Raw genomic sequence first — 17745 nt, forward strand, 5'->3', positions numbered from 1 at the left:
CTACAACGATACCATTCGTGAGTGTTATAGCTTATGTAGCGAAGTTAAGTCAATCAGCTATAGAGTTGGTGGCCTAAAAGCGACATTATTTTTCCCAAAGTAAAATATCCATATAACCCATAATGGCAACGGTGACAAGTCATTTTCGGTCACCAAAGATGGAACAATGGACCATTTCCGTGCCTATCGGGAAAGACTTTGCACCAGAAGACGTGATCGTGAAAGCTGTGAACAACGACCTTGAAGTTATTGCGGAGAGGTGGTCGCCAGGAGGAAAGGTCCCTTTGGCAAGTTTCAAGCACAAGTAAGTCAACAAATAAATTACAGGCTTTTATTCTTGCTTATATATTGACCTTTGCCCCAAATAATTTCGGACCTGACGAAGAGAGTTGATGTGTCACATCATTTTCATCTCGTGGACCCGTACGACCAATATATTTGAGTTGAAATGAGCCCCTAAGGAAAAGCAGCCCGCGGTGACTAAACGAGATCATCTTTCCCGCCCAAGCACCCGCTGACTAAAAATAAAGCCATGGCTCTCTAAAGCTCTAGAAATATTTCGAATTCGGACCGCATTACACTTTGGTAAGGTACCGCTCGAAGGTCCGTCTCAAATATTTAACATGCAGTGTTAGTGCATGGCATGGATTTCGGGGGATATTGGTCGGATAATTTAATTTTTGATGGGATCCGGATTCATACATTTACTAACGAGCATAGTGTGCAGGATTGGGTGGAGCCGTTTTTATACTTCTTCTAGTACGACTGTAGTCCGATAGGAGCCTGATTCCATTCCAAAGAAACAGGATTGGAGTCGTACTAAAAATTCGTCGATTCGCCACGAACTATTCGGTGGAATGTTGTCTAGTAAATAAATTTATCAATGGAAATAGGTCCTCACTTTCGACTGTTGCTGGCAACATTGCGCGAAAATCATAGTACGACTAGGGCAGAAGAGATACACATTATGGACGAACTAGTATCATACTTAACTCTTCTGCCGGGACAAATGGAAGAGTTTGGTGATCCCACGCGTATGCCTTCCTTTACAATCTTATCGTCAAATTCCCCATAACAGTTCTAGATTCCAACTTTAAGAGGTGATTGCATCCAGTTCAGAACCACTGGCCAAGCCTATCAAGTTGGTATAGCATTTGGAAAGGTGACTCGCAATTACATTCTTTTGGATTCTCGCGCCCTATACAACATTTAATGCAATCTAATTTATTTCGATGATACGATCCTTGATCTTTGTCGATAGGTGGTGGCAGGGTTGTAATGACTCGAGTCATGACTCGACTCGAGTCAGACTCGAGTCACGATTTTCTGATGAATCGACTTGACTCGTGTCATTTTCCCAAAATACGGAAATGACTCGACTCGACTCGAGTCAATCTGTGTATTGACTCGACTTGGACTCGAGTCATTGCGCATGACTCGAACCAAGTCATATGACTCGAGACTCAGACGGCCAAGAGCTACATTTCATTGTAATTTCGAAGAATAGTAAAGTTACCACACTATTGGGATTTCGTCTATCGGTACTGGTAATTGAAAATGCGACCATAATCTACTAAAAGTGAGGAAAATTAGTAAATTATAAATGCGAACTATTCGATATCACCAAACAGCGTTATAAAAAGTGGGCTTAACAAGACTTTAACTGGAAACTGAGCAGTCAACACAATGACTTGGACTCGGACTCGAGTCATAATACCATGACTCGGACTCGACCCTCTGCTCGGTGACTTGGACTCGGACTTGACTCGGTGGTCAATTCAAAATGAATCGACTTGACTCGAGTCAAAACTATAAAATTGAGATTGACTTCTGACTCGGAGCCTTGTGACTTGGTTACAACCCTGGGTGGTGGTATCATGCATTAGAAGCCTGAAACAAAAACAACTGCATTTAACTATCTACGACATACATTAATATATATATACAGGACCGTAACAGCACTTCGTCAACCCCCCCCCAAAAAAAAAAGTTGGTCTTGGCCCGCCATGGGGTGGTAAACCGAACTTCGACCCCCAGACCGTCGCCAGGCTATACGCTTTTTGTCGCTACATATCATCTACATTGGGTGTTCGTTTAGTGAGTGAGCTTGTGTCGCCTAAACGCGCAATAAATTTTTGTTACTCATGATTGAATCGTCAATATGATCGGGAATTGCATATGTCTTGCTATTAATTTTTATCCTCTCTCTGCTCACGTAATCAGATTTACCGGTAGAGCTGAGTGAGGTGTATTGGAAATGGAAGGTCCCCTAAATAATATTTAAATATCTTCGGGCATACCCATTGGTATAATGACTTCGTTACATGATGCTATTTCGTGACCTCCTATCTACTATGTCGAGAGACATTTTGCGCCAGCCATTTAGGCGCCTATGGACAATTGAACATATATATATGTGTTATCGAAGTTTTCGGTCATCACAAGGGCAGTCCTTTTCGGCCAAGGTCTTCTCGCTGTTGATCGTTCTGGCACACTTCGCGGAGTCATATGTAACATGGCCTATAGCTTCATATGTCGTGGTGCATCGTGGTGCGGTAATGGCCGACGCCGAATTGCCTATTTCTATAAATTTTTGCATATATTTCCAAAATAATCTCTTTGATTTATGTTAATTCACGAATTCGATCCTCCTCCGAGATCGCCCACCCCAATTGGGCAGTTTGGGGTGCGGCAGTTACGGTCCTGTATATATATAAGCAGTCGTAACTTCTTGCGAAATTCAAAGAATAAATCCTCAAGTATTTCTTTAAATTCGTTTTATTTTGATCACTACTATTATGCATACGAGCAATGTGGATATATTTATACTCACCATTTTAACGAAAAATAACTTGAGCAAAACGCGAAATTATGAACTACACGTTTACCGAAGAGTGTGTATTCACACCCAAAGGGTCAGAAAGGGTGGTACACGACAACATAACCTAACTCAGAATTATATCGCGGTCATAAATCCAATGTGCCAACGTGCATATCCCTTCCTATACGTTCCTATGCATGCACAATTTGGATTAAAATGTTGTAATCAATTTATACCGTGGCATAAGTCCGCGGTAGTTCTGTTTCTGTATCGCAATTTTGTGGTGTGTTAAACTGATAAAAATGGTAATAAACCTAACCGAATTTCGTGTGTGATGGGTGTACGTACATTCACACCGATATATCAGGGTGATACAGGGGTGGAAATTCAAACTCATTTTGCTATGAGTGTACTCTCCTGGCTATAGCCACAGTATTGAAGACCCATATATCGGGATCCCTAGGGCTTGGATAGCGTGTGGGAATCACACTTTTTGGTAGCTATATGACTTAATAGGGCCGAGGTGGATGTCAGTCTAAAAAGATCGCAACTGAGTGTCATTCGATATCCTCCTATCTGTTCATTACATCGCATTGTGTCTTATCGCATTGTACATTGTGTGTGACTTGTTCAGATGAAAAATACAACCCAACGATCCACAAGGATCACGTGATGGTCAACAAATTTATTTTCCGAGACCCTGACCAAATTTTCATCCGAAGTTCGCCTATATTGCCAGCTCATATACTTTGTCAAAATTTGAAATTAACTATAATCGCCTTTTGACTTTAGATGCCATTTGCCAGCAGAGGTTGACGCAAAGACAATCAATACGCAACTATTGCCAGATGGCGTGCTGGTTTTGAAAGCACGAAAGCATTGAACGTTTCTGGTAGTTACAATACAAATTCTCTTTAAAAACCGATAGCCCTCGCGATAATGCTGCAGTCTTGTTCTCCTTTCACGAAGAATTCAGTACATGGAGTATCGAGCAGTCTATTGGAGACTACAACATTGTCAGAGAAATGGTTAATATCTTATGAGTTATTTCTATTATATAGGCTACTATACAAGGGATTGTTATGGAGAGTTTAGATCGTTAAACATGGTGCTACATTTATGAGCTATCTTTTTATCTGTCTTTTTGGCTACAAGTTTATATTATTATCAAAATATTCATGAAGCGTCTATATCTATGACCCTTTTGTAGTAGGCTACAGTTCTGGAGAGAACTCGAAGGTCTGTTCATCTGAACCGTCATCATAATTTTACTTTAATGCGCTTGTCAATATACTATACGAACCCTTTGCGTGTGCCATTAGGTTCATCATATATAATATTTAGCAACCTAGCGTTAGGGTTACCATACTTTGGAATCGGGAAAGGAGGACACTTTTCCATAATATTCAAACATAGAATACTGGAGTACAAGCCCTAAAAATATTTTCCCGACTTTGTGATCAGTTGACTAAAAACAGGTAAACTTCGGTAAACTTTTCGGCTCAACTCCAGAAATACAGTTTTTCTTTCACACTTTATGTTGGTTGACTAAAAAAAAGGTCGTCATTTTCGCTCGAACCACGGATTTCCTATTTAGCGTCATTTATCCTCATTTTTACTCGAATCTATCCACTATCTTAGCTCTAAAAGCTGTAAAGGAGGACGAATTCCCAAAAGGAGGACATTTAGGCGTCATCCGAGGACATTTTCAAAAACCTGAAAATGGAGGGCAAATCCTCCTAAAGGAGGACGCATGGTAACCCTACCTAACGTTACAGCCATTATTATTAGTTGCTTTCGTTTTCGACTAATTGCATTCAAAGAATAAATAAATGCCTTAGGATGTATTCACTACTCGGACTAAAAGACTAAACTCTACCCGTTTATTTGTATTCTAAGCCGTTTCGGCAGTCGGCACCCTCCTATCTTTTCATTAAATCGCAATCTTGTGGTGTATTGATTTATTAAAAATTATAACAAAAAAATGATAATGATTCGATTGTAGGCCTATTGCATATTTATGTATTTATGCTATTTCGATAAGCGTTCATTTCATGTGAATGTTTCTGAACAAATCTATAATAGAAATTCCGAACATGTCGCAAGTGAATTCAATAGCGTTTGGGGCGTCGATGTGTGACCATTTCCCATTGCCGTAACGTATGGGGTCAACTCTTTTCGAGATATCTGACTCGTAACGGCGTGTTGAATTTAGCACAAATATGTCAGGTTATTGCGTAAGAACCTCGAATATAACGAATTAAGTTGCTTGGCGATCTAGTCACCACGAATGGTAAGGGTTTCTCATGTACCAGAAAATGAAAATGATTTATGAACCAAAAGTCCAGTGTTTGCTAAATATCTTCTATCTCAGGATATTTCCAGGACAGATCTATTCCATCATGATGTGGGCCTACACATGCCGCGAAGGATATTGTAGTGCTAGAAAAAGTAGAAGTGAAAAGATTAGAATTGACGTAAAACAGGCATGAAATCTGGTAATGTGGATAACGTTAACGCCCCATGTTCAAACAAAATACGAGGGAAGAGTCCTTAGCACGGCATATATGAACGAACCAAGGAATATACGAAACGAAATGTCAGCTAGTTGACGGAGTCAGTCCAGTTATAGGCTTATGCAGGGCTCATCGAATTTGTTGTAGCATATTTTATCAAGCAACAACAAGGCGAATTGTTTTAGCATAGCTGGTTATAGCACTGTGATATTTTCAAAACACCGCAAGATTGCGATACAACGAAAGATAAGAAGGTATCGAAACGACGGAGTAGTCTTCGAAATCAGACACCTAACTGGCCTAGGCGATGTAAAAAAAGCAGGCATGCACACTGGATGAAAAGTAAAAGAAGATAACATAAAAGGACAGGGTGACGAAAAGGTGGATGTGACGGAAGGCGAGATCGATATGCCAGGTCGTGGTCCGGTAAACTAGAGGGCAAACTAATACCAAGCGCAAACCAGAGCAGCGGAATTAAAGTTTTCAGCGCAAACCAGTACTACTAGCACCTGTCATCTATAAATATACGGTGGTGATTAGTTTTTGTTAGTAATACAACTAGACATGTAGAAGTTGACTTAAGTTAGCTTTAAACGCTGGCCGCAGTGTCACCTGAGCTTCCAACGAAGTGCCGATGGCTGTGACGGACAGTAAATCTAAAATGATTCTTCAAGCCAACTAAACGTAAGTCTAGGTGCGAAGTTTCCAATCTTTCAGATTTTGTTTTCATTCTGACGAGATTTTGTGGTGTATTAAACTGCTAAAATATAAATAAATGAACGCTTGTAAATAATATATTCGTATATCGCATATTTATCATCTTGAGTTGGAGACCCAATGGTATGTAAGGCGTAAAGAGAGCCAATATAAAAATTGATCATAGCATCGCTATATAAATCGGTAAAGAAAGACTGAAAGAAGATGTAAAATACCTCATCGCCTCGAATGACAAACTACATACATTATAACACAGGCTTACCATATTTTGGAAATCTAAAAAGAAGACACTTTTTCAGAAATTTCAGACTTGCAAAACCGGAGAAGAATTCTCAAAAACCGGTGAATTTCTCCCACTTTGTGATCGGTTGACTAAAAAAAAAAGGTCATCTCTTCGGCGCTCAGAGCTCAAAATACCGTTTTTCTCTCCACGTTGCCAGGTGGATGACTAAAAAAAGGTCATCTTTTCGCTCAGAGCTAAAATCACCGTTTTTCACTCCGAAATACCCGCCGGATCTTCACTTCTGCGCTAATTTGCGGCATATCACTCGCAATTTGCTCTGAATCTGACCTAAATTTTCAAAAAAGAGGACAAAAGGGCGTCCTCCGTGGACACTTTCAAAAAAGTCAAAAAAGAGGACAAATCCTCTTAAAAGAGGACGTATGGTAAGCCTATTATAACAGCACACTGGAGGACTGGAAGGCACCGGTGTGGTTACGCTTCATTGAGGTTAGGAGAAATGGCACTTCGGATCTGATTTCCTGTTTACTTTCTTATTTCGTCTCAGTGGTCTCAGTAGCCTTACTAGTCAGTATCAGCGATCAGCGTAGTTTTTTTTATTGTAACACTGTTGCATCAGTAATGTAGTAACTAATTCAGCAGTCGGTAGCAGCAGCAGGATTAGTAAATGGATTTCTACCGTTGGCGCTGTTACTCGTTGTCGATGTAGTATCACAGTTACCATACGATCAATCAATCAATCAGGTTTATTAATATTTTCATCGTTTCAAAACATCACAAGACTGCGATACAATGAAAAGATAGGAAGGTGTCGAGACAACTTGGAGTTCTCTTTTTTCACTATAAATAGTAATTGTCCTCAGATCACGCCTGAATGTCCTCTATTTTTTTCAGAAAAAGTATTGAAATCCCATCAAAAAGTGGACTCATAGGCAGAATTGCAGAAAAGTGGGTAATGCGGGAGTCAATCAAAATGATACTTTTTTTAGACAACACAGTACTGTACTGTTGGTAGAAACGTTTTCAAATTCACCAGTTTTGTTAGCCAGTACTGGAACTTTCAGAATTTTTTGCAAAGTGTCCTCTTCTTCGGATCTCAAAATATGGTAACCCTATATGTAGGCTAGTATATATATAGAATTAATGTGCTTTGAGAACTTTAAGATCGGTGACTTCCATATTCCTACTTGGAAATATGCTGCAACTTTGCACGAGAGATGATATTCCTACATTTCCTACACCTTTTGACACCTTGAAATATGATTTAGGAGAGACTCGAACCGCTGTCTATTTTGCCTAGGGCAATGGATCACCAACTTTGCCAACCCCATCTATCAACGGATTTCAGTAGCAAAGTTGCTGTGTTTGATCAAAATTAGTGACGTAGTTGGCAGGGTGCGACTCTATGCTAAACACAGGAACTCATCAGTAATTATGGGCCAATCAACGACTCTCTTGTGTTGTTATTATTTAAATTCTTTCATCAACTGCTTCCTTGTCTTTAGAAGTGTTAAAAATCAGGCGCAAGTTGATAAAAAACACATTTTGTACCTACCAGTTCTGAATTATCTCGATATAATAGATTATGGCTTCTGCTAAAATCTGTTGCATCGGAGCTGGGTACGTAGGCGGTCCAACATGTTCCGTAATCGCGAAAATGTGTCCGCACGTGACTGTGACGATAGTTGACATTAACGACAAAAGGATTGCCGCATGGAACTCCGATGAACTGCCGATCTACGAACCTCAGCTGGACGACATTGTGAAATCACAACGTGGAAAAAATCTCTTCTTCTCCACTGACATCGATAAGGAAATCAATGACGCTGATTTTATTTTCATATCCGTCAACACCCCGACAAAAACGTACGGCGTTGGAAAAGGCATGGCCGCCGACTTGAAATACGTAGAAGCATGTGCCAGGAGAATAGCTGCCGTCGCAAAATCTGACAAAATCGTCATCGAAAAAAGCACGGTGCCTGTCAAAGCCGCTGCCAGTATTCAAAGAATACTTAGTTCCAACATGAATCTTGATATCAATTTTCAAGTGTTATCCAATCCGGAGTTTTTAGCGGAAGGAACCGCTATACAAGATCTGATCCATCCCGACCGTGTGCTTATCGGTGGGGAGGATAGCGAAGCAGGTCGGGCCGCGATTCAGAAACTAGTCGATGTCTACGCAAATTGGGTTCCGAGAGAGAAAATTATCACGATGAACACGTGGTCTTCGGAGCTGTCGAAGCTGGCTGCTAATGCGTTCCTGGCACAACGCATAAGCAGCATCAATGCGATGAGCGCTGTTTGTGAAGCCACTGGGGCTGATGTCAATGAAGTAGCGCGAGCTATCGGAATGGATTCGAGGATTGGCGACAAGTTTTTGAAAGCGTCTGTCGGATTTGGTGGTAGCTGCTTTCAGAAGGACGTCCTCAATTTGGTGTACCTGTGCGAGTGTTTGAACCTGCCAAAAGTGGCCCAGTATTGGCAGCAGGTTATCGAGATCAACAATTATCAGAGGAAGAGATTCGCGAGCGGTATAATCGGGTGCCTTTTCAACACTGTCGCCGGGAAAAGAATCACTATTTTTGGATTCGCTTTCAAAAAAGACACGGGTGACACAAGAGAATCTTCATCGATTTATGTGGCAAAGTACTTGCTCGACGAAGGTGCCAAACTCTCGATTTGCGACCCGAAAGTATCGAGAAGGCAAATCGTCAGCGATTTGAGCCACCCCACCATAGCTTCGGAAGAAACAGTCGCAGAACTTGTGACGACAGAAACGGATCCTTACAAAGCATGTAAAGAGTCTCACGCTATCGCTGTTTGTACGGAGTGGGACGCGTTTAAAACGCTCGACTATAAGAGAATATTCGATTGCATGCTGAAACCGGCGTTTATATTCGACGGACGTGGAATACTCGATCACGCCGAGCTTACGAGCATTGGATTTCAAGTAGGTGTTACGTTATTGAGTTTCATAATCAGATTTTCCAATTTTATTATTTTAAATATCTTTGCACCTTGTTAGTTTGACTGATAGTGCGATGACTAGGTCTACAGCTCACATAACACCTTGCATCATAATTTGTCTACATCAGTGATTCCAAACCGCGGCTCCCATTGACGTTTGAAAATCCCACAAAAATATTAAAAAAACAATTTATAACAAACAAACAAAAATTCATATTCATAAAATAACGCTTGCTTGGCTTGGAGTCTGGAGTTAATAATTAAGGGTGGAGACCAATTCCTCTGCTGTCGAGTAGCGATTCTCTACTCAGCAACGATTTTGTTACTCAAATCACGCCAAAAAGTATGCTCGCGCTCAAATAATACCGCAATCGATCGACCGATGACCACCTCAAGCACCTACAGTGCGTACTGCATTCTCTGCAATTATGCCTTGCTTTGACACACTTCTTGAAGCTCAAAGCCAATGCCATATTGGACATTAAATTGATTTGTGTTTTTTTTTCTTTCTAGTGTTGGTATTCGTTGGTATGTGAATGACCATTAATATCGATACCAGCACGAAGAGTATCAATCACTTGTAATTCGAGCATATTTGGATCAACAAATATTCACTCATTAATAAGCAATGGCTGAACAATTTTTAGCGGTGAAAACGGTCTTTCAAATTCAATGTAAAGATGATTGCGCGTTGCAGAGTTGCAATTCACTAAACATATAGGTCAGCCATAATTTCAGTGGTGAATTCATGTTGCTCTCATTACAAAATTACATTCCCTACATAAGAATGTAGCCTACTTTCATTTAATTTGTCTCATTACTAACAATAAACTGATATCCAATTTCAGCAATAATCAAAATAATTTTAATAGCCTATGTAAGGAGGCATGTAGTGATTCACTCTCATTATCTGCACTACATTGTATCAATGTATACTTTAGTTTGATTGAAGTTGCTAATGCTAGGTCATTGATAGACAACAATAGACACTAATTGATTTGTCATCAAATTCCTACAGGCGGTACTCTTCCATGTGCTTCCAATTAATTGACAATTTGTCTGCAATTATCCAGACTTTTCCTAGAAATAACCCATAAGACGCTTCTGATGTAGTCAATGACTACTAGCCATCATATAGTATCAACTGTAGATTGGCAGAAGAAGACACCGGCAATTAGGTTATTTAAATTGTCCTCTTCAACTCTTCCAGGTTGAAGCAATTGGAAAAACTGTTTCTCAAGGGACGGTATTCACGCACAACAATGGGAATAATATACTCTCTCCTACATCAAGAGTATTGCCATAGGTGAAAGTGAAGATAGGGACTGCATACAAACATTCGAATTGATTTCAAGTATCACTTCAATCAACTTTGTCGGGCACACTTTTTTGTAGAATCATGATACTGTATGCACTATTGCTTAATATGACATATCTTCAAGGGAAAAAGTCATTTTCTGCTTTTACATGCACAGGAGACGGTATTGTCTTGATTTGTGTATTTGTAGCTGTGTCTTTTTTATCATTTGAAGGACTTCCACATGCCTATTTCGTAGCAATCTCCTCCTTTTATGAAACTTGCGTATTGTATATCATTCACATTTCTATTTATCTTACAAGCCCTTACAGGGACTTCAGTAATTATGTGGCACATTATTTTGATAACAGCTGCTAGAGTTTTGTATTTTTCGCCTTCTTTTACAAGATAATCATGTTACTAGGCTGCTTATACCAGTATGGAATCGTTGATGAACCTTGTTATAAGCATAGGCTATGCTGGAAATATTTTTGCGTATTGGTGTGAATTGTAATAATTTTTGGTATCTGTCTGTGATTATTATTTGTTATATGCTACGTGATTCTGTTAGAAATGTTCATACCAGCGCAAGCACTTTCTGTTGTATGGCTCTATAATTCTTACTGCCGTAATTGGAGTTGGTTGAGCACTACACTTAGAATGTTCAGAAATTGAATGGTGCAATTGTATTAGCAGTTGTTTAGAAATTACTAAATCTCATTACCTTTCCCTTGCTTCTTGAATATACCTTTCCCTTGCTTCTTGAATATATAACAACTGGTCACCTGCGATATTGTTTTGTTGCAGACTACCGCTGTCCTGTTCGTACTACACTCTTTGATACAAAACAAACCTTTCCATAAACTTCCATGTACTGGGCTAATCCGAGCAATTAACTCCACATTCGATGTGCCTTGTACTCACCATTGCTTATTGTAAGTGCTGTTATGGGCTTGATGATATGGTACAGTTAGGATGCTATAAGATGCTTTAGTAATGAATAATTTTGTTGAGCTGTTATTTTTCTTTCTGATATAGTTTTGTGTGTTCATACTAAACCTATCCCATTCATTGTAATTCATCAAATGTCACTAACTGATACCCAGTTGCTTGGGTTAGTGTGAAGTACACTCTTCTGGATGGAAACACCCAGGCCTACATCTTCGATGATTTGAGAGTGACACACGCCAAAAATCTTCATGCTCCAATAAGACATTTTTATACTGTAACTATACTGTGTCAGTTAGTCGATACGCTTCATTTGTAGCAAGTTATTTATTGTTATATATAAGTGTAGTGAATATATTCCTTGATCTATATCACTGTTGTGTAGCTTGGTGTTGGGATATCTCTGTAACTGGAAGCTGAAGACAATTGGTTGTCAGTGACAGAGTAAGTATAATAAAAAATACCATGCATGCAGAATTGCTATGGTGGTAATTATAGCCAGAAATTGATGGGTTGAATGTCCAAATCTCCACCATGTTTCTGGGAACTAAATCACAGCATCGGTTGACTGTGAATCTCAGGCTACTACTTTATGTGTAATTAGTGTATAGCTGTTACTCAGTGTGGAAATTTTTTGAACCCTCTTTATCATTTTACTTGACCTCTTGATATCAACTCTTATCTAGCTAGGCCATCTGCTCAACACGACATATTGAGCTGGACAAACCATAGTCGAAGATTTCGACATATATTATACACCTGGCATCCGTATTGACTCTCACAGTTAAGTTAAGACAGCGATAAGATATAGAAATTTTGCCAGTTTAAATTCACTCAACTCAATACGAATGCACGGTCAATTATGATTCAGGCATTCAGGAGACCAATAGTATAACTGCTGTTCTGAGCGCTACATTTCCTCAGAGCTGAGAGCATGCTTGACGTGTGTGTGATAAACTGATCATTGCTTGTTGCTAGGACCGAGGGTGGCCATTACTTGCGCTTGCAAGACACCACACAAATTCATAAACAAGGTATTTAAACATTACAAGCGTCTCTCATAATCACAAGAACTAGGAAATAGATTGCTCCAACTAGTGTGAGGAGGTAGATTGGTATTAGGAATCATCACAGACTTCAACTAGGCAATCCCCAGTCCACTTAAAAATGCAAGATAGTCATTCTGTGTTAGTCATAGGAACACCTCACCACATTTAGATGAAATTTTCCGGATTCTGTTATTGTGATAACAGGAGTTCAATCGCCTGGGCGCCTGGTTATGATAAAATAAAATTAATGCAAATCCATCCACACAGCACTTTCTACTTTGAAATGTAAAAGGCACGTAATGTTGCTGTAAAAATCGTTGTAGTAGCAGTCAAAATCAACAACGCGGGTATCAAGCACACAGAACTTACTTTATCACTCCATAAGAGTAGAAGCATTTTGACCTAAGTAGTTTGAACTCACTTTACCCAATTATAAATAGAAGTAGCCATCTTTAAAACCTGTCAAAACTACTTCAAGTGGAAAAAAATTATGAAATGAAAAGTAGTTGAAAAGTAGATTTGCTCTACACTCCACATAATTTTTACATTTGATTGATGATAGCTACTGTTGACATCGCGGGGTGCATCTTCGCGACTAACACAAAATGAATAATGAAACTTCAAATTGCTGTAACTTTCAAAAATATATTCAGTTAGCTTCATACAGGCGCAGTTGACAGTTCAAGTCACAAACATGATGGAAACAGATCCCAAAACTACATTCTCTTTACAAAATTCAATGTTTAAAAAGTATAAGAAGTTTTTACAAAAAATCTGTGGTAGTAAAAAAACAGTCACTCGAGTAAGTAGTACAAGTAGTCAAATCTCCTTCACTCCGAAAACGTAAAAGTAGTTACTTAACGAACACCTGTCGCCGGATCACTATCTAGTATTTGGCATCCAATTTTCACCCAGTCGATGCGCGATCATAAAAATTCGATCGCTGCCAAAGAACATTTCCTTCTCTCCTGTGCGGTCTATAAGGAAATATGTTGGTACCCCAAATACGCCTTCCTTTACAGCTTTTTCAGTGGAGCTTTTCAAGGATGTCTTTACATCCTCATCAGATATACGTTTGAGGAGATTACTACTTTCGAGTTGTGAAAATCCAATTTTAGTACAGGCTTGTAATAGGCTGTCATCCTCGTATATGTCCAGATCGTTTATAAAGACTCGTTGCGATAACGATCTCGAGATGTCTTCAAGTCTTTCGGGATGATCTATCTGTACTGCTTTTACCAATCTTTGCGCTCTGAGCGATCCTCTCCTTTGATATGACTTGAAGTCTGCTGGGTGATTGAATGGTACATCGTAGTGTGTTGCGAATCGTTTGATTTCCATCTGATTGTATCTGAAATTATTGCTAACTGGCATATCAGCAATCTCGATGAGTTATTATTACAGTTATATTTTATGTTGGACATCCCCATAAACAATTCTAAATCTTCAGTTCGGTTTATTAGCAATTTTCATCAGTTCAATACACCACAAAAATGCAATACAATGAAAAGATAGGAAGGTGTTGAAATGACTTGAAGTAGGCTACTGTAGTCTTTGAAATCAGACATTCACCTTGGCCTAGGGCCTAAGCGATGTAAAGAATAGGCATGCACGCTGAATGAAAAGTAAAAGAAGATAGTATAATAAAAAGCAAGAAACAAAAAATGGGGTGACATGATACAGGAGGCAAGATGGATAGGTCAGGTCGTGCTCAGGTCAGACATGGGGTGATTACTTCATGAATGTAATTGATTGCGATTACGATTACTTCCGAATGACACGATTACGATTACAGCAAAATCAGGAAGTAGTCGATTACGATTACATTGGAAAAGTAATCACGATTACTCACGATTACATTTATTTTGCATGTTAGAATTTTTATTGGAAGACAATATATGGATTGCGCTGAAAAGGCCTAATGAGATAACAAACTTCATTTAAAAAAGATGCGTCATTTGCTTGTTGCGTCATAATGGAGCCTACCTATTGCCCATTTTTATAGAGGACGTTCTATCGCACCCAACGATTTGCATTCTTGCGAGGTCCTTGACTGCTGCACCCCAAATTTCCAAATAGGGTGAGGAGCGAGATCGAAGATGACTCAAAGTATCTCGTAGACCAACATAAATTATTGAGTACTTTCGAGAGATTAAATTGAGTAGAAAATTGTCTCTAGATAAGCTTGATTTTGAAATGCATACGTCTTCCCCTCAACAAAAAAAGCATAGCCTACATTATTTATAGTAGGGCTGCATTTAAAACAAATGGTTGTTTAAAACACTTTGTTTTAACATGTTTTGAACAAAGACTTAAAAAAAAATGTGTTTTTTTAGGTTGTAAAATTATGCCATAATTGTGTAAATACTTTTCAAAAAACATGTTGAATGGGCCTATACGGATAGTAACCACCCGATTCAGCCGACGTACATCGATATGGGATGGTTGGAACCCTCAAAATAGTCGGTTCAACAGTTATACGACAGATATTTCGTCAAAGGAGCTATATTTACCCTATATTTTTTAATGTCAATTTCAATACACATTGGTGACGTCATGGCTAAAAAAACATGATTCAAACATGTTTATTTGAAATTTTTGTTTTAAATGCAACCCTAGTTTATAGCAAAAGGAATTTAGGTTCCAGTCAATACCGTGCCACGACACGGCAAAAGACATATGCCGTTTCGACCAAGACGCGACGTCACGAAGTGTGCTACTGAAGAAAGACCTTGGCCGAAACTTACGGTATGTGTCGATTGCCAATAGCCGCGCTGGGTGGGCGTGACTAATAGTCCACGGTCCTTCCAATCTGAGCCCACAATGAAAATGCCACCCGGGCACCCACAGAGCATTAAAGACATGACAATTTGTGTCTGCGTCTCATGAAAGTTTTTCTTTTAGTCTGCTACGTTTGGGATACAACAACATCTTTTGATTATATCACAGACCGGAGGTCACGAATTAACAACATACACCAAAGTAAAACAGGATACCAGATGTTATAATTATGAATTACGTGCCCCCAGCTCTACAGGTAAATCTGAACATCGGGGCAGAGAGAGGATTAAAATTTAATAATAATAAAATGCGATTACCAATATTATTGACGAAATTCAGACTTCAACTTGAAAATATCACCCTATGAGGGCCAAAGACCAACGTTTGGACTGGGGGACGAGTTACTGTTTTGGTACTGATTCTAGCTACAGCCCACGCTAACATGATATATAAGCCCATGGCTATGACGGCAGGTCCCAATGTTGAGTAAAGAATTGTGAAATGAGGATTGGCGCCCGTTTCAAGTAGAGACATAGGAGAATAAGATTCTCATTCATAAAATTCTGCATTCGACTTAATCATCGTTTTGTTATCGCATGTCGTTGTAATATCAAGTTGCTAACCGATGTGGTGGGCATAAGACGTACATGTGCCAGCTATATAATCAAATTACTTTTATAATAATAGAAACTTCAGATACTACAGCATAAAGTACTCCGAATCATAGCTACGGCCCCAAAGGGGCCTGGCTGCCCATCCAATAAGTCGCTGCTGAAGAGATTCGGCGTCCTAAACATAGAAGATATGCGGAAACTAGAAATCGCCAAGTTTATGTATCAGTTTCACTGCGGTCGTTGACCCGAATACTTCAATGACTTCATCACCTCTGAATCAAAAGCGCACGAGTAAAACACATGCACGTCCACGTCGTCCAAATATCATATGATCGACCGAAAAGATCATCGCTCTATCAAATATGCCGGACCTGATGTGTGGAACGGTATCCCGCCGGCTATCCGGCACGGCAGTCGACGAGCATTTCCACATTCAAGTCAAAATACAGAGAGAGAGAGAGATATGATATTCTTTTTCGCCTGCACCATCGAGATGCTTTGACGACGGAGTTGCGATACGGCCCCATGAGGTCATCTAGTCTGCGCCCCCGTATTTTTTCTCCTCCATGCTATCCGTGATTGCTGAGCGCCTAGCGGCTAGAGCAAGCTGCCGTTACAAGAAACGGCAAAAACGACTCGATTAGATTTTCAATGCTTCGTTGTGGAAACCGTAATGTTTTATTTGACATTTGAGTACAAAATTTCAGATCTTTGTCCGGTGTACGTACGCACTACATAGGCCTACTGCTCGCCAAGCAGCATCGTTCAAACTGCGTTTAACTATATAAGCATAACCAAACATCAATACACAAGTTACTATTTTAAACTAGGCAGAGTGGTGATTAATTATCCTGCTGCGAGGTACTGGCGTGTGAAACGTTTTGATAACCTGATGTACAACACGGCGGGTGTTCTTACGATCAGACTAATGTACGTACATCGAATATGTCTATTTGCTGTGGATACTTCTTACGCAATGACTGGCAAAGCTAATTGGCTACTTCTGACGTAATAATGAGCAATGGCATTTGAAAATCAGACGTTTGTGCTATCACGAGCCTGGTATAATATCTCTTCATTGTTCACGAATGTTCAGTTTATGACATATGCGTCATAGTCCTTGTACAAATAAAAAGTAATCGTTCTTTCACGAAGAAATCGATTAGATGTGGAAAGTAGTCGATTACGATTACTTCGGAATTTTTTCGAATGTAATCGATTGCGATTACGATTACTTGAAAATGCTGTAATCGTCATAATCGATTACGATTACTAATCGCGATTACCCCATGTCTGGCTCAGGTAATCTTGAGGGCGGACTAGTATTTCTTTGGTAGAAATTGGTTGTATTTCGACTTGAATGTGGACAGGTAAACTCAACATAACACACTCAGCGATTCTTCCTATGATTTTATCGGTTTCTACATCAGTCTCAAGTAGATTTATTGTAAAGATTATCATATTCTGACCTGGCACGGGATTCGGAAGTTGGTGAGAATTTCGTATTGACGAATTTAGTATGGTCGATCCCCAAACCTTTAAAAATGCCACCAGCAAGGACAGGTCGTAGTTTTAGATCCATATTGCTCCATTCTCGACTGCATCTAGTCATGATTTCGAATCCAACATAAGAATAAGGCGACACAACGTCGTACAACAGCTCCACGACGCATCTTCCGGGCAACATGAGGACTATAACTCAAACTGTCACTGTCAGACACATCTATATCATGAATTCGTTTTTCTCTGTGGCTGTTGCGCAACTTATTATGTTACAGTTGAGTGAATGTCCCT

At 39.5% G+C, this 17745-nt stretch overlaps 3 protein-coding genes across 3 annotated transcripts; 2 read left to right on the forward strand and 1 right to left on the reverse strand.

The window, feature by feature from the left end:
- LOC145443638 (heat shock protein beta-7-like) lies at window positions 1–5919 on the forward strand. The gene is made up of 2 exons (XM_080321574.1): window positions 1–304; window positions 3614–5919. Exons 1-2 carry the CDS (start codon window positions 123–125, stop codon window positions 3702–3704), a joined length of 273 nt encoding a protein of 90 aa, XP_080177700.1. The 5' UTR covers window positions 1–122; the 3' UTR covers window positions 3705–5919.
- A 1961-nt stretch (window positions 5920–7880) lies between these two features.
- Window positions 7881–11251, forward strand: LOC145443634 (UDP-glucose 6-dehydrogenase-like). Its single transcript, XM_080321567.1, has 2 exons — window positions 7881–9245; window positions 10473–11251. Exons 1-2 carry the CDS (start codon window positions 7881–7883, stop codon window positions 10566–10568), a joined length of 1461 nt encoding a protein of 486 aa, XP_080177693.1. The 3' UTR covers window positions 10569–11251.
- A 1278-nt stretch (window positions 11252–12529) lies between these two features.
- LOC145443637 (glutathione S-transferase kappa 1-like) lies at window positions 12530–17744 on the reverse strand. The gene is made up of 2 exons (XM_080321573.1): window positions 17421–17744; window positions 12530–13907 (listed from the first exon to the last, which is right to left on the reverse strand). The coding sequence occupies exons 1-2, from the start codon at window positions 17636–17638 to the stop codon at window positions 13439–13441; spliced, it is 687 nt and encodes a 228-aa protein (XP_080177699.1). The 5' UTR covers window positions 17639–17744; the 3' UTR covers window positions 12530–13438.
- Between the last annotated feature and the right edge of the window lies 1 nt (window position 17745).

This window comes from Botryllus schlosseri, chromosome 7, assembly GCF_051294905.1.
Source record: "Botryllus schlosseri isolate E-star chromosome 7, Bs_hap1, whole genome shotgun sequence".
Classification (NCBI taxonomy): domain Eukaryota; kingdom Metazoa; phylum Chordata; class Ascidiacea; order Stolidobranchia; family Styelidae; genus Botryllus; species Botryllus schlosseri.

Bases quoted from the DNA above. Each gene is read 5' to 3' on its own strand.
- LOC145443638 (XM_080321574.1), top strand. From the start codon at position 123: ATGGCAACGGTGACAAGTCATTTTCGGTCACCAAAGATGGAACAATGG. The intron at 305-3,613 runs GTAAGTCAACAA...TTTTGACTTTAG, and splicing joins TTGGCAAGTTTCAAGCACAA to ATGCCATTTGCCAGCAGAGG.
- LOC145443634 (XM_080321567.1), top strand. From the start codon at position 7,881: ATGGCTTCTGCTAAAATCTGTTGCATCGGAGCTGGGTACGTAGGCGGT. The intron at 9,246-10,472 runs GTAGGTGTTACG...CAACTCTTCCAG, and splicing joins TTACGAGCATTGGATTTCAA to GTTGAAGCAATTGGAAAAAC.
- LOC145443637 (XM_080321573.1), bottom strand. From the start codon at position 17,638: ATGTTGCCCGGAAGATGCGTCGTGGAGCTGTTGTACGACGTTGTGTCG. The intron at 13,908-17,420 runs GTCAGAATATGA...CAATAATTTCAG, and splicing joins ACTTCCGAATCCCGTGCCAG to ATACAATCAGATGGAAATCA.